At 37.0% G+C, this 24,435-nt stretch overlaps 1 protein-coding gene across 2 annotated transcripts in view; it reads left to right on the forward strand.

Annotated features, from left to right (window-relative positions):
* Positions 1 to 4,610: 4,610 nt before the first annotated feature.
* The window catches only part of LOC114880039 (repressed by EFG1 protein 1-like), a 50,984-nt gene continuing 31,159 nt past the window's right edge, over positions 4,611 to 24,435 (forward strand). The window contains exons 1-2 of one of the 2 annotated variants that reach the window (XM_046285505.1): positions 4,611 to 4,843; positions 7,595 to 7,693. In XM_046285505.1, coding sequence (XP_046141461.1) covers positions 4,818 to 4,843; positions 7,595 to 7,693 — 125 coding nt within the window. In that variant the 5' untranslated portion in view covers positions 4,611 to 4,817. The remainder of the gene's footprint in view (positions 4,844 to 7,594; positions 7,694 to 24,435) is intronic. The other variant, XM_029195622.2, reaches the window with a different exon arrangement.

The raw sequence follows: 24,435 nt of genomic DNA on the forward strand, positions 1-24,435 counted from the left end.
CGGATGCCAAAATGTCGGTATGCAAAGAGGGTCACCGGCGTTTAGGGGTCCTGAATACCCCAATATCATATAAGATCGGTACTCAGAGGGTGTCATTAGCGCAGCGGGATCCCTAACACCCCTCGATAATATCAGGTCCGTATGAAGAGGGCACAAACAGTATAATTTTTTCCAAAGTTTATTTAATTTACTTTATTTATTTTTTTTTTTTCTTATTAAATAAGCTCATCGAAGAGGAATAACATTTATGATTATATCCCACTCTGCATCTCAGCCGAGGACCCCATTTATTTTACTTTTTTCAGTTATTTATATAATTTTACCCCCCATTATAGGCCAAGGCCATCTCAGTATCCCTTACATCCCTACATTCTCTTCATCCCTACATTCCTTACACCGCTTCATCCCTTACACCCCTACATTCTCTTCATCCCTACATTCTCTTCATCCCTACATTCCTTACACCGCTTCATCCCTTACACCCCTACATTCTTTTCATCCCTACGCTCCCAGCATCGCTTCATCCCTACATTCCTTACATCTCTGCATCCCTTATAACAAATATATTATTAAGACTGCTTCGAGTAAAGGTAAGTGTTGGTAAGTTAGTTCGCAAGTGAAATTCTCGAAGAAATAGCGCCCCCTAGCGGCAAAAATGTGAACTAAAATTTCGATGTTGAATCAGTGCCCTCTGGTGGCGAAAAAAGGAACTAAATCTTGCTCGATTTCTGGCCCCCTGGTGGCAAAAATGTGAACTAAAATTTCAATGTCGAATCAGCGCCCTCTGGTGGCGAAAAAAGGAACTAAATCTTGCTCGATTTCTGGCCCTCTGGTGGCAAAAATGCGAACTAAAATTTCAATGTCGAATCAGCGCCCTCTGGTGGCGAAAAAAGGAACTAAATCTTGCTCGATTTCTGGCCCTCTGGTGGCAAAAATGTGAACTAAAATTTCAATGTCGAATCAGCGCCCTCTGGTGGCGAAAAAAGGAACTAAACCTTGCTCAATTTCTGGCCCTCTGGCGGCAAAAATGTGAACTAAAATCTCGATGTCGAATCAGCGCCCTCTGGTGGCGAGAAAAGGAACTAAATTTGTATAAATTCGTAGGCCTTATATCCGCAAAAATTTCAACTTAATTTCAGGGAGGTACTGGGATGTATGGAATGCAGGAGCATAAGTGATACAAGGATGTAATGGATACAGGCATGTAAGGGATGCATAGATGTAAAGGATGTAGAGATGTGAGGAATGCAGGGATGTAAGGGAAGCAGAGATGTAAGGGATGCAAAGATGTAAGGGATGAAGAGATGTAAGGAATGTAGAGATGAAAAGAGGGTAGGGATGAAAAGAGTGTATGGATTAAAAGAATGTAGGGATTTAAGGGATGAAGAGATGTAAGGAATGTAGGGATGAAAAGAATATAGGGATGAAAAGAATGTATCGATGAAAAGAATGCAGGGATATAAGGGATGCAGAGATGTAACGGAACGAGGGATGTAAAAGAATTCCGTAGGGGTCCGGGGCTGGGGCCCCGGTCTCCACTGCACGCGGCCCGAGGAGTGCCGGCATTGGGTGTGGCCCCCGATGTCAGCGGAGTTTGGCACATGGCGGAGGGTCAAAGGACCCTCCCTACCGCCCTAGTGCAGGCCACCGTGGTGGTTTTAGTGGGTAAAAATCCCACACTACCTCCGGCCCCTCCCCAGGGGGGCTGAAGGTGTCTTTCTGAAGATTTCCACCACGTTAAAAAAAAAAAAAAAAAAAAAGTATTTAAGGGTTGCAGGAATGTTAAGAATGCAGGGATGTAAGGGTTGCTGGGATGTAAGGAATGCAGTGATATAAGGGTGCAGAGATATAGTGGAATCAAAGATATAAAGGGTGCAGATGGAAGTAATAAAATCAACACGTTCGTCCTCCTAAGGAGTTTATTCAATAAGCTAAGAAGATGATTACAGCAAATTAAATGAACGCAGAAAATAAAATAAGGGTATATGTATGCCTTTAGGTAGCTACATGAAGTTAGCCGGAAGGAATAATAAAATATGATTATTTTTAATTTTTCTTAGTGTATTTCGTTTGTGATTGATTATGGGTCTATTTTTAACATTTGTGACAAATTACTTCTTTTGTAATTAGCAATTTTATTCTAGTCGTGATGTGAGCCGAAACTTTTTAGTAATTTTTTATAATAAACAGATTTTGCGATAACTAATAACTGTAATTGATTGGAAATTGTTTGTGATACTATGGTATCATCGGTATCCTCGATCGATACTGTGGTACTATCATTGTAGAGTACACATATAACATTTTCCTGCCTTGTTTTTGAGCATGCGTACAACGTCTCAGCGTCACTCACATACATGTTTCCGCGTTATTAAAAGAAAGGATATCTATCACTATCCTGCAATTATTATTTCGCGATTTGTTTGGCTTTTAAGTCTTATATTTTGCTATTCGTTCTTATATTTCACTTGTCGGTATTACCTACCGTCGGTATTGCCTACCGTCGGTATAATTGTCGCGTACTTTATCGGCGTCAACAATTGTTGATGCAATAGCCACACTGTCGGAGTGATGGCAGTGGCTACAGATCCAACAAGACTGAACATGCCTTGAATTTGTGCTTTGGAAACGAGCGCCATTTACTCTATCCTAGTATAAGAATGTGAAACACTTCGCACTGCAACAGTCTACGTATGTTGACGGTAATAGCAGATTCCTTCGATATCAATGCCTATCATTGTCCAGCTTTGTTGAATTAGCAGTCGTCGCGGTCCATGGAGATGTTCCATTTCAGGGCCGCCACCCCCAACACGGACAGAGCGAAGAAGAACAGAAAGGGAAGGCTGAGCCCTTCCCTCAAGTATACACGGTGTCCCAGAATGAGTGCTAGCTGCTTGAAGGGGTGGTAGCTGGGATGATTCTGACCAGCATTTTCCTTTACGAAAATGTTTGAAGCTTCGTTATTGAATTATTAATGAACAATACCGTCTAATTAGAACGCGCGTAGAGCGCGTGCTTAATCGCGAAAGTGTGGCTATTGATTATGTTCGAACGATGGTCATAAACAATCGTGGCGACACTACGTCGACACAATTTGGGGTTTCGTTTTTGAGATACAAGCAACTGAAAATTGGAATATCTTCTATCATTTTAGCTTGGCCCAGTGGCTTGCCTCACCTTGTATACAACATAAGTATCTACCCTTTACTCCATTAACCCTGAAGTGATTTTGAGAATGCGATTCATAAATAGAGCATAATTAGGTAGAAATTAATTTATCCAAATCAGAAATCGAACTTTTTTAATGTTACCTATCTTTAAATTGAGAAAGTAAATAAATCTGTGTTTTGGAGAGACTAGGCTCACCCCGTTTCCTATCTAATTACACGAATACTAGCTCATCAGTGAAACTCTTAAAATACGTAAGTTTCATAAACACCTATATTCATATCCGTGTCGAGTTCCAATTTCACTTCATCTTTCCGGTGCAAAAAAAGCGTGGGCGTTTTTGCATTATCGTTATCGCGGTTTCGGTAGCCAGTGCTGTTCGTTCGCGATAAATAGATATAGGCATGTCTATTAATTCACTATCAATCGTAAACGTGCCTGACCACGTCACGACAAACCTGTTTTCTCAGGAGCTTCGCGATAAACGGAAACGTCGGTCAATTTTGCGATTAACACTTTCTAAGTCGCGAAGAAGTCTACTGCCGGCATTTAAACGTTCTGATCCACTTTTCACTCGGCCCGTAACATTTGTGCGGGTCTACTTTTCACGTGGTGATGCTTTAAACACCGGCTACTCTTCCATCCTGATTATCCTTTTACACGTTCGCTGTCCACGAATAGTAAAGCTTGATTTGTTGCGGCAATTAACCGTGCAAATTGATGTCACGCAACTAAATGTCCATCAGGAAAATTTCTCTACCAGATAGGATCTCAAGTGGATAAGATACTTTCTTAAGTCAGGAATTTTGTTATTGATGATAAGCGGTTTATCTATAAATTATATTTATAATAGGTTGTTTGAAAAGTTCATTAATATTAAGATGACACATAAAGTTATTTGAAAATTTAATTGTTGAACGCTATTTTAACTAAATTTCCCTGTTATGAATGTAAAGCTTCGTGTTAGGATAGGTTACGTTAGGTTGGGTTTGCCTTTCCTCCATCATAATAAAATCGGGGTTAGGTTAGATTAGGTAAATTAAATTGAGTGGTCCCTGATGTCGGCAGATAAGGAGGTAGTGGTCCTAGCTCCCCCCTGCGGTGCGGATAGAGGACCACCGAGGGGCGAGGGTGTCTTATGCAAGATTTCTCCTCGTTAAAAAAAAAAGAATAAATTAAATAGACAGATTTAAAATACTTTACTCAATCCTTAAGCAGTATAAAATTTAGAAAATGAAAATAATATGAAATACGGTATTAAATTAGAATTAGGATTCTCTCCATGGTCCGCCATTCTATGGTTAACACCTTTTCTCTATAATTAAAAAGAAAATGTATAGAATCACAGTACGTCTTTGTGTCATCAGTGATTAAAAGCATATCTCTTTTATCAAGATAAAAGGCGTAAAATAACTGCGATGCACTTGCAATAGTTCGCGGGAACGTCGACGAAGCATCAAAGTCTATTATCACCGGCAGACCTCTTATCAAGGAGTGGCGGTGCCGTATAAACGTATGAAGTAGTGACTCGTTAATGTAGTAATAGCCCAAAGCAACGGTGTAGTGCGACGTGGTATACGTGGGCAGAGAGAGCATTCTGTTTTTTCGCATTGTCGGGCCAAGTAGTTTGTTAACGGCGGACGTCAGCGATGTCATCTTCAGAGTTTAACGAGGAGTAAGTAATACTTACGATCTCTCTAAACGACTCACCCCGAACAACTTCCGCGCTACAAATTGTCGGATGTTTCGCGAGTCTTGCCCATTAGATTCCTCTTTCGCGACGTTTTCTTCATTAAAGGGATATTGGCTTAGATAAATTAGTCTTAACTTTGATACTATAAATAGAGTCTAAAATTAAACTTAAATTATCGTTACTCAAGAGTCCATCGTTAAAGAGATAATTCATAAAGTGGCACATTTGTAACATTGAAATTTCAATACATTGATTTTTATAATACAAAAGTACTAATTTTTAAATTTTAATGAGTGAAACTGTAGAATGGCTTAAAAACATTTGAAACGATGAATAAGTCATCAAAGTGTTAATTTAAAAGCCCAGACGAGGATTAGAGATTATTAATCATACTCGATAGTGATCAACAAGAAACTTGATATGTAAAAAAGCAGTTAGAGTTGTAAAAAGCTGATTTAAACTGATGAGTAATGATATTAAAGCGAAAACATGATAGAGTGAAGAATTCCTGTTATTGACACAGATAACGATGTCTCATTTGAAACGTCGTACTGTAATTAGGTCACCCGAAAGGATTAACCATCCATTTATCTATTATCGTTCTATGTGCAAATATTACCTTTTTAAAGTATGATTAAACGTTCAAGATTGAGCGTTTAAAAATCAAGGCAGCCCATGATTACAAGGTTTAGTTGCTTCATTTATCACCTTACAAACGAAGGTGGTTATTTATAAAATTGCATGGAACTGATTGGAACTATAAATCAATCAATTACTGACTAGTAACAAATATTGATTCTAAATAGATCATATCTAAAACAAATATCAAGGAAATATAAAATGATAGTTATTGATGTTGAAATTGACAAGAAGACACCTTTTGTTTCTGATGATACACTTTCCTCTATTTAATTAATGTTAAAATGAAGCTATCATTTGTTAATAAAAAGCAGGAATTTACTTTAAATATACCACTTGAAAATTTCTAGAGTTGAACACTGTTTATTTGAAATGCCATAATTGTTAATTTTTACCATTTCTTTGTCGAATTTTCACTTTTATGCTAGAGTATTTACCGCACTTTTTATACTTTCTATGAATTATACTCGTTCGTTCTCTGAACTCTATTTCTCCCACCTACCTGTTCTTACTTTCAATCTTCTCTAAAACACTTCAGAGAACATTAATTTTTGTTCCACGAAAAATCGCATGCACTGGGTCGTCGAACCAAGAACAACGATAGGCTCAATGCACTTGAGTGCAACGGCCTTTGTCGTAACCGTGAATGCGCTCTCTCTTCGTACCTTTGAGACGTTTCTCGCGTAATCACGAATCGAACTTGCCTATCAGTAATCGAAATTCTGAATGCGAGGACCTGGTTTCGTTTCAGCCAGTATCCATACTGCTTTCATTTCAATTGACTCTAGACATAAGCGCGATATAGCACAAGGACATTATACTACACTGACCTCGTCTCCGTGTGACCCGAGCCGAGTGGCTCATAGAACACCACTCTAAAGTATTCATGCTTCGAATGGAAAGAAAACTTGTGCAATTTATAGTATGATTATATAGAGTTATGCAAATTGAGTGTTATATTCAAAATAAAATAAAAACGAATTTTCTTCTATATTTTTGCAGTAGACGTTCGATAATTCCCTGCATTTCGAGCTCTGGAAAACGGAGAATTATCGATCATCGCTGGCATGCGTGCCTTCTTCATGGTTCGAATGTATGAATTCATTGGATATTTATTTGTTTACGTGATACAGCAATACATTTATTGGCTATCTAGGTGAAAAGGTCGAGTGTACGTGTGTTTATGAATAATGAGTGTGAATATGAGGCGTTCCTAATGAGGAAATTATATGGTGGGGAGTTAGCGAGCACCCATTGTAGAGTACCGAGCATGGTAGGCTTTCCCAGGGAAAATGTCAATGTCTCTGGTTTCCCGGGGTCCTAGCCCCCCTCGGCAGTCTCGAGAAAAATGACGATGTAGGGGAGAAGACCCCTTATACATAAGTCTGTAGTTCCCCACCACTTATTATTCATATTTCTCAATTATATACTAAATATTTAATCATTAAAAAATTATATTAGTTTCAATTCTGAATCACTTTTAAATTAAGATTTTCATTAAATCGAAAATTATTATTAATTAACCGTAGAAAGACCAAGGAGGTGACTCATCGAAAGTATTGAAATTATATTTTTCTCAAAAAATTATTTAATTTCACTTATACCTTTATTAATATTGAAGAATTAATTCTTTTTAGCAAAGACATTATTAAAATATGAAAGCATTAGAAATGAATTGCTACGTACGAGACTCCATTTTTCTAGAGTTAACGAATCAAATCCCCCTTCTTTCACGAAAAAAATTAAACTCGCATGATAGCAATTGTAACTACGTTCCATGATCATTTTTGACACGAGGAGAATGGAGCTTTCACGCGAACCCTTTCATTAGCTCATCCGCTCGAAGAACAATGCCACAGCCAATTAAACTCGTTTAAGCTCTTATGTAAGAGCAGACGAAGGGTGGCTGTTGTCATTGTACTCCATGAATAGTGCGCCAGCCATTTTTGCAGCGTGTATCATTGTCTGGAACAAATGTGATGCGTCTCAAACGTTGAAAGAATGTGAAGAATGTCCCTTTAAACCTGCTTAAAATGAAAGAAAACAAGTGCCACATTGTAAAGTTTCAATGGATCCTGTGTTTTTTATTTTCAGAATGAAGCAGAAGGTTTCATCTGAAGAAGTATCAAACGATGAAGATTCAGATGATAGTTTGGAATATTTTTGGGAAGAAGTGGAAAATCTCAGCTTGGAGTAAGTTTTATTAATGATTAACACATTGACTGTCACGTAAATGCGATTAAAAAATGATATTGCAAATTTCATTAGATAACATTTTGATTTTTAACAAATCTTATTTACTATTTTCAGAATATTTCGTTATGTATTAAAATTTACTATTATCAAATTTTATTTATTTTAAAAATATATTAACACTACAGTAGCTCAACCAGAGGTATCAGCAGGTGTCAGCTATTTCTTATTAAGAAATTAGAAACAAATTATAATATATACAAGAATATTTTCGAAAATTTAAAAAGCAATAAAAATAATTTGTTAATTTCTCATTGGACAATTCTGATTGCACCACTGCCACAAATTCTTCTCATAAAAACGTCAATTTAGTCATGAAAGAGCTAACGTATCATCGATACCACATTGACATGGTACGTGTCGATGGAATAAAGATCAAATTAGCTCCCAAATACGATCTATGCCTACGAAATTAGCAACCTGTCGATCACCTAACATTCTTCGAGCGTCGCAGGTGACGTGTAACCGCTACGCGATTCGCATACCCGTATAAGTTGTAAAACTTTCACTGATAACGAGAGCAACATTCCAGCGGAACGGTGTCTTCTGAATATTTAGAGGTTCCAGGCTGTCGTGTCGGGGACAGTTTCGTATTCGGCCGGTTTCGCGAGCGGATCATCCTGCGAACTTCGCGAAACGCTGCGTTCTCGTTTTTCTCGTCAGCTTTAACCAGTGACATGCACAATTTTAACGACTCCTTTTGACACGTGCTCTGTCACACTCTGCGAATAATTAAGCTCAACGCAGCCACCATATTCCGTGCTAAAATGCACTTTTCGCGCTTGTGTCTGTCCAGACGAACAAAGAAGTTGAATTATAACAGGATATTGTCCCGTTGAGCTTCTGTAAGTCTTTTCCTTTTTTTTGTTTAACTTGCTGTGCATTACTATGGAATGCTAATGAGACGTAGAGTCAAAAGATTCATTCTTTGTTGAATTAAGTATTCTTGCTTTAAAATGGTATGAATGAAATGGATTAGCACGTTTTGTAAAGATTATTTTAGGAGGAATTAAGAAGAATTATGTGACAAAATTGTGTGTTTAATTTTGGAAATTTCTGATTTGGGGAAAGAGTGAAAGTTACTTACTTAAATTTTTCTAAAGTTTACACTTCTTTTCTGAAGTTTCTAAAATTAAAATTTATATAAGATGTTAAATGCCCGTGATGAAGTAGGAGGATATTGTACACTGACAAGTGACAGCACGTCACGACTCTATTAGAGCAAAGTGCAATGTTCCACATACACGTTAACCTGGTTTTAGTGTCATCGGTGTCATCGATGTTACAACCAGGCTTATCATCAGAGGCGGACTGAGACTTAAATTTTTACCGGAAGTTCAGTAACACGAAGGGCTCTCTTGTAAAATATGGGCCTTAATTTTAATTAATTAGGTTCCAAAAATTTTGGCCTACTGGTCCACCAGAAATTGTCCCAAATTCCCGATGGCCAATCCGCCTCTAATTGTCATGCTCCCTAAATATCCGCTACTATAAACGGCATAATTGTCTCACGTTTTCGTAATTCTTATTTTCTCGATGTCATCCCCATTATTCGGCGGCTATTAATTGGATGAAACGAGCGATTCGTTTGAACCTTGTTGAACTAGTTGGCCGCTCGATTACCTCGATGAAACGAAAACGGTGGAACGAAGCAGCCTACACTCTGTGCTCGATCGATTGTCACGCTACTTTCGCGGATATTTCCCAGGAATGAAATTCGTTCGCATCGTTGGATACATTGGGTCTTTGAACCAAGAATGACTGTTCCCGTGAACGATGAAACTCGCTTCATTCTTTGTGAATCACTGTGTTACGCGAGCAGAACCTCCGTTGAGAACAGTGGAATCATTGGTAAATACAGTGGAATCAGCTTATTATCATCATTTTAGAGCTTGCAATTTTTTATAACAATAAGCAGAGGATAAAAAATGTTTATTATCGAGTTCAATTTATTACAAACAATACACTACAGTAATTTAGTTTAGAAAGATAAAGGTTACGTTTCAGGGGAAGATCTATTTATGTATTTTCTAAGAATTCTTGTCATAAGTTCTTGTAACAAATGAAAGATAAGTTTCAAAGAGAAGGTTTATTTATATACATAGTAGGAATTTGCTGAGAATTCTTATCATTTCTGCTCAAGTGGAATTATCACAATTCATAATAATAGTCGAAGTTTGATTACAATAGATGGATTATTTTTATGCCTACAGTATTTTAAGACCGACTGATTATGATAATAATAACCGATTGATAGCAGTATCCGTGATTATGATAACCGAATTCCATAGTATTTGAATAGGAACGAGTATTAAGTACTTATGGTAATGAAAAGTTTCTTTTTTTAGACAATCGATTTCTGAAGACCTCGCAACAATTAAATTGGCGTAACTAGCCTAAATCTAAGCTGACTATAAAAATCTGGACAGGTCTGTCCCCAAAAATATGGACCTTTTTATTCTAAAATTTCAAGATTCCAGAATTCCAGAATTTCAAAACTCCAGGTCCTAAGAATTAAAAAATGAAATAAATTTCAAAGTTACAAAATTACAAAATTTCAAAATTCTAGATTCTAAAAATTTCAAAATTCTTAAATTATAAAATTACTAAGAAACCAGGCTCTACCTAAGAGAAGATTTAAGTTACGTCAACGAGCAGCAAAGCACAAAAACAAAGGTACCATTTTGATAAATTTCCATTAGAAAGCTACCAATTTAATCGTACGACGTTCAATAAGAATGTACACTCAAAGTATACATTAGCAGTACCAATAATACAGATAGAAACGAGGAAGCACAGAGCCGAACAGCGGATTATTAGTCGTTGAAAGCACGGAAGTGTTTTCATGGATCCAATTTAGACGTGGGAATAGGGTTACACTAATAGAAACACGAAATTGTCTGGTGTTTCCATGGAAAATTGCAGTGAACTCCGGGTAGATAGGTACGTAAGAAGAATTTACAGTTCGAAACCAGTTCCTGGTTCTCATTCGAGATGCCAGAGGAAAGTAAAAGCGTGCAAGGGCTCGTGATCGATTTCCCGAAGACGAACGTGTTTCCCTGACATTTCTTCGCGAAAGTGAAACCCATCTGCGACAGGTTCTATAAAAAGGATCACGATTTCACGCTTGTAAAAACATGTTTTCGAGATTCTGTATAAGGGACAAGGATCATTTGCTCGAGTGGAAAATTGACATTAGTAATGGTGATATTAAAACGTTGCTTTGCCCTGTTTTTCGCAGACGATGAAAACGGTGGATCTGTTTTTCTCGCGTTCAAGTTACTTGCACGTTGTGTAATGGATATCGGATGTTGTTGATCTCCTGTTTTATTTCAGATAAATTTACTTCTTCGAATCGAGTTCTTATCCTTGAAAACATTTTGCTTCGTGGCAATAATAGTGAGAGGCTTTTTAAAATTTACAGTTTTGAAAATACTAAACGAAGGCTTTGTTAATTACTACTATCATAAAAAGAATCTTTTTGATTTGTGTCATTATCACTACCAAGCAACGATTTGTTCTTTTATTCATTCGTGAAACTTTTCATGAATTGTTTATTTGATTGATAGACATTAAAATATACAAAGAATTGAATATAATGTAATAAAAAAGATTGTTTAAATTTGATGAAAACTTTTCATATCTTTTTGGTTTTAAAATGCATTCAATAGAGAAATGATTGGAACAACAAATATATTAACATAAATTAGAAACTATGTTAAAATTAAGTAGTTTACGACCTGGAGAAGATATTATTGATCGTCACACGATTGTAGAGTAATTTTGACCTGGCTACAAAAATAAAATATGCAAAATATAGAAAGTTCATTAACAGAGCTCAGGCAAAAGAAATAACATTTACATATGAAAGTGTATTTTAAATTTTCTACACAATTTAGCTTTCAAACCTTCGTATACTAATATTTTAATTACAAATTATTAATTTCTTTATTTCTTTAAACAGATCATTCTCGAATCAGATTGTTAATATTAGAATATTATGAAAAATCTAGAGCTTCTATCTTTTGATGTCTGTATTAAATACGATCGTGAAATGAAACCATAATAGTGCATCCGTCGTAATGCGATTTGCAAACGTTACTTGTCAGAAATGAAACTGTTTCTAACTTGTCGGTTAAGTACTTTATTTCTTTGAAACCATAGCGGAACTTTGAAATAATTGAATTTGTATAATAAAAATCAAATTCGAATCGTTTACGATTATTTCTTATTCCATTCTTTTCTTTATATTTCTCATTATGTATATTATTGATGTAAATTATTGTTTTGTGTATCTTTTAAAAATACAAAAAGGAAAAGTAACATTTTAACGTCATCAATCTTCTGAAGAATTTAATCGCAGATTATATCAATTTGCCTCTTTTTAATTCAACTACTGGTGAAGTGTATGTACCAACTAAGGGTTAAATTATCAGTATTAATATTCATAACTAAATATTAATAATTATCAATTGAAAATCTTTTCTTACAATTAATCTATAAATATTTCAATTGATACATCTCATCGTCAGATGCAACGTACCACGCGTTATTCATTCGTTGATCGTCGCCCACGTGCTTCTCTATTGTAGCCTCGACTTCCGGTCTTCGTTGAATGCAGCTCGTGGCGCCGATATTGACACCGATTTTGCTATCGACGGTTAACCAGGTCATTGTCTTTACCAGCCTGGAATATCAATACGTCCGCTCGTTGCGCGCGATTTATCTCGTCGCGATGAAATGAAATTCTATGTCGATGCTGTATCGCAAATTGCGACCAGGACCAGGTGGAAATGAAATTGAACGCTCTCACCTGTGTCACGTAAGGTCGATCGGTTCCTTGCCGTTTCACTCTACGGGTCAGGTTTCCAGGGTCACGTGAAAGCGCGGCTACACTGACTCGTCTATATAATCATTAAAACAGTTCGATAAAACAATCGATGAAATCTTATTTCCATTTTAAAATTTCACTTTTTAAGTCCACAGTATCTTGTATACAGTTGGCCGCTAATTAGAATTTAAAATTGAACTCAGGATGATAATTTACAAACGTTTAGAAAAGCTACTGCTTTTATCAGATAGCAGAGAGTAAGAAGAAAGCAAAGAAAGAAACGGTGCACTGTTTCTCAGCACGCATCGTGGTATTTTGCCGCGTGGTTGCGGACGAATTCAAAACGCTCGTTAATTCAGCTCCCCGTCGCGATTTCCGTCCGTTCGATCATATCGCCAGTAACACGCCCACGCGCTACGTGCACCACTGTTCCCTTATAATTAAAGCTTATCGGGAATCGTGGGGTGATAATTAATAGGATTCCTCTAGAGCCCGTTTATTACATCTTTTTTTCGACCGATCGGTGTCACTTTTCCACGGTGTTCTCTGTGAACTACGAAATTAGTTCAGTAAAAGGATAGAACTAGTGCATAGTGGGGAAAAAGTACAGAAACATGTCTATAATTTTATAAATTTAAATATTGTTATAATGATCAATTTTAGATGTGAAGATTACAAGTTGTAATTTTTTATAATTGATAGATAGGGGGAAGTTGCCGAAATCGTACCACTTAAGATATTATGCATAATATGAAGCTCTGGTATGTCTGTTTGAGAATTTAGCTGAGCAATTTTATAGAATATCATTTAAATAACCTGTGGACAACGTTAACTGCATTTTGAAAGCAGTTGTTATGTCTTACATGCATTAGTAAAAAAATGATACAAAGGTACGATTTTGGCAACCGGTATCCTAAATCGTACTGGTTGGTTTCCAATATCCTATCTCTGAGTTATAAATAATAAATTGATTTTATTTAACATGGAGGACAATAATAACATTTTGTGCTTTTGATACGCCTGCACAGGCCTCATATACCCTTAAACATTGTATTATATTTTCAAGTTGAACTTCTTCATACAAATTGCAAAACCACTCCTCTTCATTAAGCGATACAGAAATATTTGTAGATGCACTAGTTGAAGACGTGTGTTTTATTATAGCCTTATTCGTGTTATTTGCACTTCACTGTCCGTACTTTCTTTTTGACATAACTATAACCTAAAAAAAATATCTAAAATATTGATCAATTGTTTAACTCGTACTGGTACGATTTGGGAAACTACGCCGCAGTACGATTTAGGCTACTCGTCGGCTCTTTTATAATTTTATTTTATTTTATTTATAAGTAACTTTTAACATGATTTGAAAATTGGCACATGCACATAAAAACGTAGGCTTATATTTATGTAAAAATAAATATCATTAAATTATTTTTAAAAGAGACAGTACAAGCGCAACATGATTAAAATTTACATTAGGCTGACCTGCTTTTTCAAATTTGTTAGAACAGCTACTGTAATTGATTTTGATACACTATTTAAGGTTTTATAGGAATATATATGTCTTAGCTTATAAAAGATGTTGCTAGCTGGTGTCGCCATTCAATATTAAGCAAAATTTGAATGTGGTACGATTTAGGAGACCAGTACGATATCGGCAACTTCCCCCTATAGTTATGGAATTATATTGAAGGGAGTTAAAAAAGTTTTCTTTCATTTTATATTTTACTACATTTTCCAGACTTTGTTTTATCATCGTTATTTTAATGAAATCACGCACAAACTTGCTAATTGCAACTTACCCAACCGTAGAATCGCTTGCAATTAATAAGCTACCGTGCGTAGAACGGTCGTGGGGCTGGAAAGCGGAAGATCTCAAGCGGAGTACGCTTCAACGAACCTTGAAGAGGCACTCAAAATATTTTGCTGAAGTTGATTGAAAATCGAAAATTGTTGGTATTACTTCTATTTATGACGGACAACGAAATACCGATGAAAATAATTTCATATACAATGAGGGTAGAAAATATTTGTACAACAATTAGTTTTATGTAAGACTGTTTTATGTAAATGACAGCCTTGCAATTTAATCATTTTGTAAATATTAATTCGATATAATTCATTCATAGTTGAAGTCTTTACTAATTATCCATATTTTCTAAAGCAAACTACAGATGTCACGTTCATAAATCAACGATGTTGTATCAAAGAGAACTTAATTAAAGAAACTTTGTTTCATCATTTTCAAGAACTTTCAACGATACATATAGTTACTGTTAATCATTTCTGCCAGATGGAGATACTTTCTCTGGCGCTTGAAAGATTTCTCATGGAAAATAAAAAAGCTTCTTTCACTTTTTTTTCTGTATTCCTTATTTGTGCAAACCACGAACAGAATGAATATCGAACTCAACCCTGTTAAACGTTCCTCGAATATAATAAGAAAATGGATAAAAATTTTCTAAGATCTATTTGCAAAGGAGGAGTATCAGTTAAGAAAATGTTGCAATTAGTAAACTATCCTCAGAATTATCACAAAAGCTTTGTAACCTGACATTAAAACTCCTTTCAGCCCAGGACCGAATTAAGGTTTCCGAGGCCTAGAGTTATCAAATTTCCAAAGTCCTCTTTGGTTGATAAACTTGGTCTAAAAGTTGACATTTATTTGAAATAAAATTAAATAATATTTAATCGCAAAGAAAAAGAGTAACAGTAACGATTTCCAGCTCTCTGGAAAATGGGGCCTTGGGTTGGAATTCTCTTTACACTTAATATTCCCATTTACGAATTCGTAAAATTTGCATTCAAATAAATTAATGTAAAGTTTCCCTATGTATGCACGCACCAGGTTAAGATCAATTCTGGCACAGTTGTTTCCGCTTGTCCGCTCATTAAGTTCACAAGATCTCGTTGGGAATGGGGCCTTAACGAGTGGATTCTCATTCAGGAAATAAAATCTCAGTGACTTCGAATGCAGATTATATATTACAGCAACGATTAGACGTAGACTATGAGATTTCATTAATTTCAAAAAAGATATCCGATATAGTAAAATTCTTGAGTGATATACCTAACCGAGATTGTACATACATCTACCGTACCGTAGATTGTACATATAACCGAGATAATTTACCTATCGTTCACGATTAAAAACTTTCTAATTTTAATACCATTCTTTGCTAGATGTTACAAACCTTGATGGAAAACATAGTAAGAAAAGCATGTTCGATTTTTCCATGCGTATCGAATGTATTCTGAATGCAACAAACAAATGTAACAGACAAGCATCAAATATATTGGATGCATTACGAAGTAGATGGTAAATATCTCCTTAATTAGACTGAACAATTAATTATAAATAAAACAGAACTTCATCTGTAATTTTATGATTGATAATTTCGAGAAAGAAGCAGTCTGAAATAACGCTTCTGTTAAACGAATGCACTTCAATTAAATTTAATAATGAATGAGAAACACATGCTAATAGAAATATACATATAATTGTATATTGTTATATTTGTAAATGTTAACTAAGAAAAGATTGCAGATATTCTATTACATTTTTTTTTAATTTCTAGTATGAATAATTAAGAAATAATAGGTCTTAGGTCTACCTATGTAAGTTTTGTAACTGTTATTATCAGTTAGTTAATTAATGAATGAATGAATTAATTATTCAGGCCTATGGACAGAAATTTACATGTTATTAATAACACTGTAATTTTTCTGGAAATAAATAAATAAATAAGCATGTATTTACAATAATCTGGAACAGTGCAGCATAGGGTAAAAACATAAATTATGGCTAGTGGTCCAAATCGTGTCTCATAAATGTCTCAGTAAACGTCGAAAAAGAAACCCACATACATAAATCGAAGAACTCGCGTTCCAAGGTGGTCGTATAAGTCCATTGAGATAGCGAGTCAGGTTCCTCAGGGTTCGATTCGCTCTTGAAAGCCGGTCACGTAGCAGTGCATTCTCCTCTTTTGTTCCGGCAACTTTTCTCGTACACATCAGCTCTTTTCTCTCACGATCTTATCCAATGTTGACCCACCCCCTCCTTTCCCCTGGCAACCTTTCTCGTAACCCTTTTCGCCGACCTATGCCGCACGTGCCGCACCTGAAGTGCCTCCAGGCGGATCTTACATAACCTGATGCTTTGCGTAATACCGTCATTACACTTTTATAGTAATTCGCTGTATTTTTCAGACGAACAACCGCAGGTCATCTTATTTAAAATTACAGTTTATGACCAGGACCGGTATAAGATTTCTGAAGCCCGGGGGTTATCAAACCTTCGAGGGCTCCATTGGTTGATAAATAAAATTAAATATCATTTAATCATAAAGAATAAGAGCAACAGCAAAAACAAAAGAGAAACCTTATAATGGGACCCGCTGGGAAGTGGGTCCTGGGACTGTAGCCCCCTCAAACCTTTTCTTAATCCGGCGCTATTTATGACATAAGTCGTGTAAGGAATAAAGAAACGACAGATTTAACTTCAACAGGGTGAAATCTGACCCTACCATAATACTTAAGGATCAAGTGCACCTAACTGCTAACATTGGTTTAATCCAACCAATAAAACAAAGTCTAAAATAGAAAAACCGAATACACACCTACAGAACTAGAACGTTGTATCATCAATGGCGAGGTAAATTAAGATACAATTAATTAGTAGGATTCCCGTAATTACTTGTGAAAGAGTATATTCATTCGCAACTCCTAAGCACGAGTCCGGCGTGTAGTTTCTATCGCAGCCGATTCCAATTTGCTCTCTCCATTTCCATTTTACGTATATATTTACAGTCTGTTTGTCGCTCCTCTTTTTTGGTACGTATATCCAGAACAGCAGGGGATCGTGAATGATGGTTATTGGAAGCCGTGTCTTCGGCAAAAGATTACAACGTCTTCGCCGATTTCACAGCGAGAGCTGCGAGTCAGTCATTGGTCCTGGTACAAAGTTGTAACTCTTTTCTTTTAACGATATCCCGTTATTTTTTGCAACGACGACAAGGTGTCTGGAGAACGAAGTTGCGAGGTCAATCGGGGAAAGTCACAGCTGCAAGCCGGTCGTGGATCCCAGAAAAATCCGCCAAGCTTTGCGAGCACCGCTGACCTACATTTCGGCTTGCTGATAACTTTCAAAGTGGTATTAGATGTAACCTGCCGGTTTGCCTCGAGAGTGAAGCGAACATTCCATCCGGCCGCGACGGTGTCGGATTTTAACGAGCTGCATCGTTCAATTCGAATTACAACAAAGATGCTTACCACGAATGTCACCCTCGTGGATACGTATCTAGAGTTTATAAAAATTTAAATTATAATCATATATTATGTTTGCTTGAACTATGCATAAACAGCCGTCTGATAATAACTGTAAGAGAAAACGTCGATTAATCTTAATGCAAGTTCTAATCTTTGCGTGGATCGCGCGACCTTTTCGAAGATATCCCGACGATGTAACGCTGTCTCGAGGAAGACCTTTTCTCGTTCACGTTTTCTCAGCGATCTAACAAGCATCCATTTACAGAAATATTGCGTCATCTGGCATTAAGACAGGCGTTAATGTCGTAACGACGTTACAGATAGAATTAGAATCTGTGCTATGGTAATCCGAGCTGTTTTATCGCGACCGTGTTGCCGAAGGTATTTGCAGCGTTAGAGGACAATAACTCGTACCGTAGACGGTACATCTGTCGCAATCGAGGTTCGAAAAGCAATGAAACACAATCGTGTCCCTATGTAGGTACATATCTACGTACTTATGTACCTTTTAAATACTTTGGCGCCTAAAGCGAATTGGGTGTCACGGTATTGTGGTCACTCCCGATGAAATCGCACGCTTTAATTCGATCGTACGAAGAATTGATTCTTTTCTTCAATTCTTTGAAGAAAAACTTTAAGTTTAGTGACCAAGGGGATCTCGAGCATCAGGATTCGAAATGTAATGACTAATCGCGTACATCGTCAATAACAAAACCTGAAACAGACAAATGAATGTACCCATTGTAGGCTTCATTCTTTGAATAGTTAATCTTCATTTTACGCTTTCAAGAAAATACTGTGATTCACAGACAATGATTTATTGCGGGGGGGAATAAGTATTACGAAGCCTAGGGGGATTTTCCCCGTGGAAGACTGCATTTATTGCGGCAGATGGTCATTCTAACTGTTGTAAGGTAACATACGGACGATTATTCTAATCCCAAAGGCCAAATAGAAATCTAGTCATTACTGAAATCCATTGTTCGTTCTCAGAACCTAGCAAGGTCCTAGAATAATTTCTTTTCATATTGTAAATCCATTGGACCGTAATTAACACAGCCTACACGCGAATCGAACCTCGGTCACTTCCAATTAACCTTCGGTTTCATAGAGTCTCATTTAATTAGTGTTTACGGACTGGAATTAACCGTAACTGTGACAGACAGTTAATCGATCGTGTGGGACTCGAGGCTGGTGAACGATCAGGTTGGAAAAGGATATCAAACGTGTGACTATTTTTAAATATTCATATCAACTCTTGAATCTATACCAAATATAGTTTAATTAAAAGCTTTGTTGTTCAACATTTTTATTTTCAAATTTCCCAATGTTGTTGTTATGGCTTAACTCTAAATGCACGGTACCACGAAACTCCCCCCTTAACGAGATACTAATTAACATTCGCGAAAATACGTGCAAGCGTGTTTATACACCATAACAAGCTACGATAACGAGTACAATTGCAACTGCAGAACACAGTTGGAGTTTCCAAGCTGACACGGGTATAGCCAGTGTCACGCGAGTGCATACCGCGAAAGTAGCATCGTTACGAGAGTTATACTGATATCTCAGCAAAAAGTTTCTCGTTACTGCAGCGTAATATTGAGCGACTAAAAATAGGGAATCGATGGTAACGTGCTCGACTATGTTTCGACTGCTTGAAATTAGAATTTCGAGCCATCACTTTTGGCAAAAATGAAACAGATGAAAGCAAAATAATTCTTTGGATATACATATTTATAGACGTAATTAGAATTTTTCTCTGACGTGGACCAGATCCTTTGAATTACAAAATCTAAAAGTTTCAAAATTTAAGAAATCTGAAATTTTGGGAATTTGAAACTAAAAGATTTCTGAAATCTAAAAATTTGGGAAATCTAAAATTTTTTGATTTTGGATTTCTGGAATTTTGAAAGTTTGCACCATGGGAATTCTGAAATTTTAGAATGATTAGAAGACCGATCCACATTTTAAGGATAGCCAGGCCCACCCTGATCCCTATCTAATTACTGAATGCACTAGGCTTTAAAACATTGATTCGGTTCAAACTCAATACATTTATAAAGAATACGAAAAGTAATAATTTTGCGGTAACGCGTATAAAGAAACATGGAAAGAAGACAGAAAAAAAGAAATAAATCGCGACTATGTATATTACAAACGCGATTAATACCTGGTGAGCGTAAAACAGAATTGCGGTTGTTCGTGGTCTAACAAAATTTCCATTACGTTCACATCACTGATCAAGAGGATGCCGTACGATTTATAGATCGAAATTGATGGATCCCAAGATCGAATAAATCCAAAGTCCGTGTGCCGTTATCTCTAACCTGTCTCCACGATCAACCAAGTGAATCCAATTTACTCATCGAAGGAACGGTTCGAGCATCAACGATCCATGAGATCGATGGATCTTCTCTTGACTTCCGCCACAGCGCGCCGAGAAAGGTCTGCGACGACCAATTTCACGGTGAAAGATTCTCGGGGTGGTCGACGAAACTCGATCAGTGCAACGTAATAGAATTTGCCGGGTGGTTCTGAACTTTCAGCGAACTTGCGAACTGTTGCTTCTGCTAACCAAAGAGGACACGTCCTCGGTGTTAGTTTCCCTCTTGTTTGCGGTTTGTCGCGTGAATGACCCGGCCATGAATATACAGCTCGAATAAATATTGATCCTCGGTTGAATCGTTTTCAAATTAGTTCGTTTAATTCTAGAAATAATATTGCAGTAGAATTTTGTTTATTTGAAAATTTTATAGAGGCCTGTTATTATACAAACTCTAAGCTTTGAACTAATATAATATTTATATTATTAAATTGCGTTAAATTTCATACAATAATTTTATATCTAAAATCAGCACCAGAATAAGGGAAGACCTAAGGGGGTAAGAGGCCCGGGCCCCATTTTTCAGGGGTTCTTTCATTTACTTAGTCAAAAAATATTGAATAACATTGTTTTACTGTTGCTTTTTTTTCTTCACGATTAAATGCTATGTAATATTATTTTTAAAAAATTTCAATTTTCGAACCAACTTTATCAATCAAGAGGGCTCTCCAAGGTTTGATAGCCCCAGGCCCCAGAAACCTTAAGTCGACCCTGCCTAAAATTAGTCATTATTTGCAACATCTATCAATCAACCATTTTACTATTATGACAAAATAACACTCGTTTGTTGTTACATATTCCTAATCACCATTTTACATCAAGAAGGGTATTATAACAAGCAGAGCACGTGGCTGAAGAATGTCGGAGGTCTTCGAACAAAGTATGTATAACAAGGAAGCTGATCTAAATCTGTTGAAAGAATCAGTCACGCCCTATGTCATTGGCCTCCAGAACACGTTCACCCTTAAATTACTCAGCCAGCTACTTCTGTTTACAAACGAACCTCCATAAAACCGTGTTTCTCAAACTCTTTTTTACTACTCCGATCACGTAGAAAAGTTTGTCTATCCAAGAACTTCTTCTCATTCAACATTTAAAAGGACACTTTGAAACTACCCCTCTAACGAACACGTGTCCATTATAAAAACCACGATCGTTTAAAAATATTTGTAAATTGAATCTAACATAAGTTATAATTAAACTATAAAAGTTAAAATAAACATTAGTAAGTTGATCTATGGACAAGTTACTCTGGAAGCATACCCGCAGAAGAAGAGAATCCATCATCTCAGCCCCTGGAGCAGGCTAAAAATCAAAGTCTCTCTCTATCTGGGTGGTCAGGTTCTCTTTTACTCGAAGAAGAACGGCTCTAGAGAAGCACTGAGAGGACAAGCAAGCGTGAACAGGCGGCATAAAAAGGCGGAGGGCGATGCGGCGAGAATGGCCCTAAAGGTAACGAAGTCCCCGCGACAGCGACGGCGGAAGCGAGGATTTTAAGTACGGCCCGAAAGACATATTTCTGGACGGGGTCTATATTTGGCCGGCGGTGGTCCACACCTATGCGCAGGAGAGGCGCTGAACGATTTACGCGTCTGGAACTCCCAGCATTCCGCCGCGACTTTCTTTGTGTCCGCGACCCGTGAATTCCCGATAGACGCGCACGCCACGCGACGTCCTGGAATCCTGTTTATGTCGCGCATCGAAACACCGCGATCGGCGTTTGATCTTGTGCTAGAATATAGCGTCGCCGGCCACGAATTTATGCCCGCCATTTAAATTGCCCGCGCGATCGGATATCTCGTAATTCAACGCGAAGCGCGGACGTTTGAACGGTCGAATTCGACTTGGCCCGCTCGAGGACGAACGTGACGGATCAATTCTGACCAATTTCGCGTTTGTAAAGATGCTCCTGGTTTATGATGTCATAATAATTGACCCTTGGGATTTAGTTTCGCTTCGAAAACAGAATTTGGAAGTATCAGTCTAAAATTTTTGTACACCTATTGTATCTGTATTCTGCACTTTAATACAAATTTTAGGGTCTATTATTTCATTGCATCCTAATCTTAATCCTAAAATACATAGATTTCCTTTAGTTACAGGTAATACATTTTTACGATACCTGAGGCCATTTATGATCCTTAGTAATATTATAATCCTACAACTTCGAAATTCTGTATTGTTCATTTTAAATTAGTTTGAATATAACGCAAAGAGCACAATACGTTAACGTTGCAATATAAATAAAAATTTAATGGTAAGAATATTTTTCCTACAGGTCAAACTTATGTGTCAGACTTACTCAGGCTTAAAATTCAAATAAAGGCGAAGATTCTTGTCGTATTTCGAACGGGTGCCTACGAGCAATTTGAGGCATTCCATTCTCACAGTTTTAGTTTACCCAGGTATGCTGAAATTGACGTTACACCAAGCGATCTAAAACGATTATTAAGAAGTTTCTGCTTAACAATTTCATTTCCGCTGATCCGGTGCGTATTACCGAGTCGTTAAAATAGTTGAAATTAAACTACGGATCATTTCACCGCGTCTGATGAATTCGGTGCACATATTTCTACAATTGTACTCTATGCTATTTTTGATAAATATCAGGATTAAAATCAAATAGGAGATGATAAATTAATTGAATAACTTGAAATAAAATGAAAAAAGAAAAACGTTACAGATTTCTGGTACTAATGGACTTTATAAACTTTGCCATGATTGAACCACCTCAAATTATTTCTCAACACAAAGAAACACGATTAACATCGATCTAACGATTTCAATCCGTAACCTTCGTTCGATTTCAAACGCAATAATATTTCACGAAATCACTTCACCCCCTGCGGTTCATTTCCAGGTCACTTGGCAGTAGAGGTGGAGAAATATCGATAGCGTATCGAGTATTATCGATGGTTTCTCCTATCGCAAACTCGATGATAAACGCCATATAATTTTCCCCTTATCTCATAACATGTTTGAAATTGCTTTGCAGTTATTAATTGCTAACCTTCACCTATAGCTCACTCAGTACTATGGTGAAACTAGTATTGATTCAATGGTTCACAATACAAAGACAACGTATTGAAGAAAATATTGATATTTCATTGAAACCTAATATGTATTTTCAGTAAAGCTGATGATCCTAATCCACTCTCCTTCTACTCCCCCTATGCCCTCAAATTTTAATTACAATAATAATACTAATCATAAGAAAACGAAAGCAAGTATTAAGAATTATTTATCAATTTTAATATTTTTTCAATTCGAGAAATTATTAAAATTGATTTCTGATTGCTATCATTACGAGCCAAGATGGAACCGAACAACCAATCCACGTCGCTTTCGCTGAAAACCATAACCGCTTCCGAAGCGAAATGTATCCAAGAGCGAAACTGATCGCGGTTATAATTCACGCGAACGTCAGCCCTAATTTTTTACCCCTTCCACGGATTCTGCATAGTTCAGATTCATACGTAGGCCACAGCTCGGATTGATTCTTCTTCTTGTTCCTTCATTTGCTCGCGTTTCCAGCGAAAGCCGAGTTATGTGGCCGTTGGCCAGATTCTCGTGCACTCGTGCCCGCGAGACGTTATAAATGCGGTATTCGTTTACCGTCTCCGTTCTCATCACCTAATAGCAATAAGCTCGCGTGCATCATAAGCACCCGGCTTCGTATCTCGTTCATCGTTCGCGTCAAATCGCTCGTTAACGTTCACCGTTCGACGAAATCGAACTGCAAGACACCACCGGTGTTCTGAATGCTGTTAATTAATCGCTGATCTGCAGCCTCCTTACAGATCGCTTTGATAATTACCCCTTTCACTATTGCGGATAACTATGGTTACCCATCGCGAAACGATCATTGTACGCTATGGATTATGGATGATTATATTAACGTTTGATGAAACATTTTTTTCACCTAATATTCGTAAGGTTAAACAAAACGATGAGATCACAATGGATAGTGAACGAGGGACAACTGGCAGGAAAATCAATCGGTTACCAGCTGATTTAATTGGCCGTTCGTTAATGGGGACGACGGTTCATTAGGAAGGTAATTAAGCGGTACTGGGCGGTGGCTGACCCTCGAGAATTCGACTTCACCTATGAACGATTAATCTTGGCTACTAGGCTCTCTTCTACTTCGTTTTGTCCAACGTTCCACCGATGTTACGCTAGCTTTGATTAAAC

Source organism: Osmia bicornis, chromosome 4 (assembly GCF_907164935.1).
Source record: "Osmia bicornis bicornis chromosome 4, iOsmBic2.1, whole genome shotgun sequence".
Taxonomy (NCBI): Eukaryota; Metazoa; Arthropoda; class Insecta; order Hymenoptera; family Megachilidae; genus Osmia; species Osmia bicornis.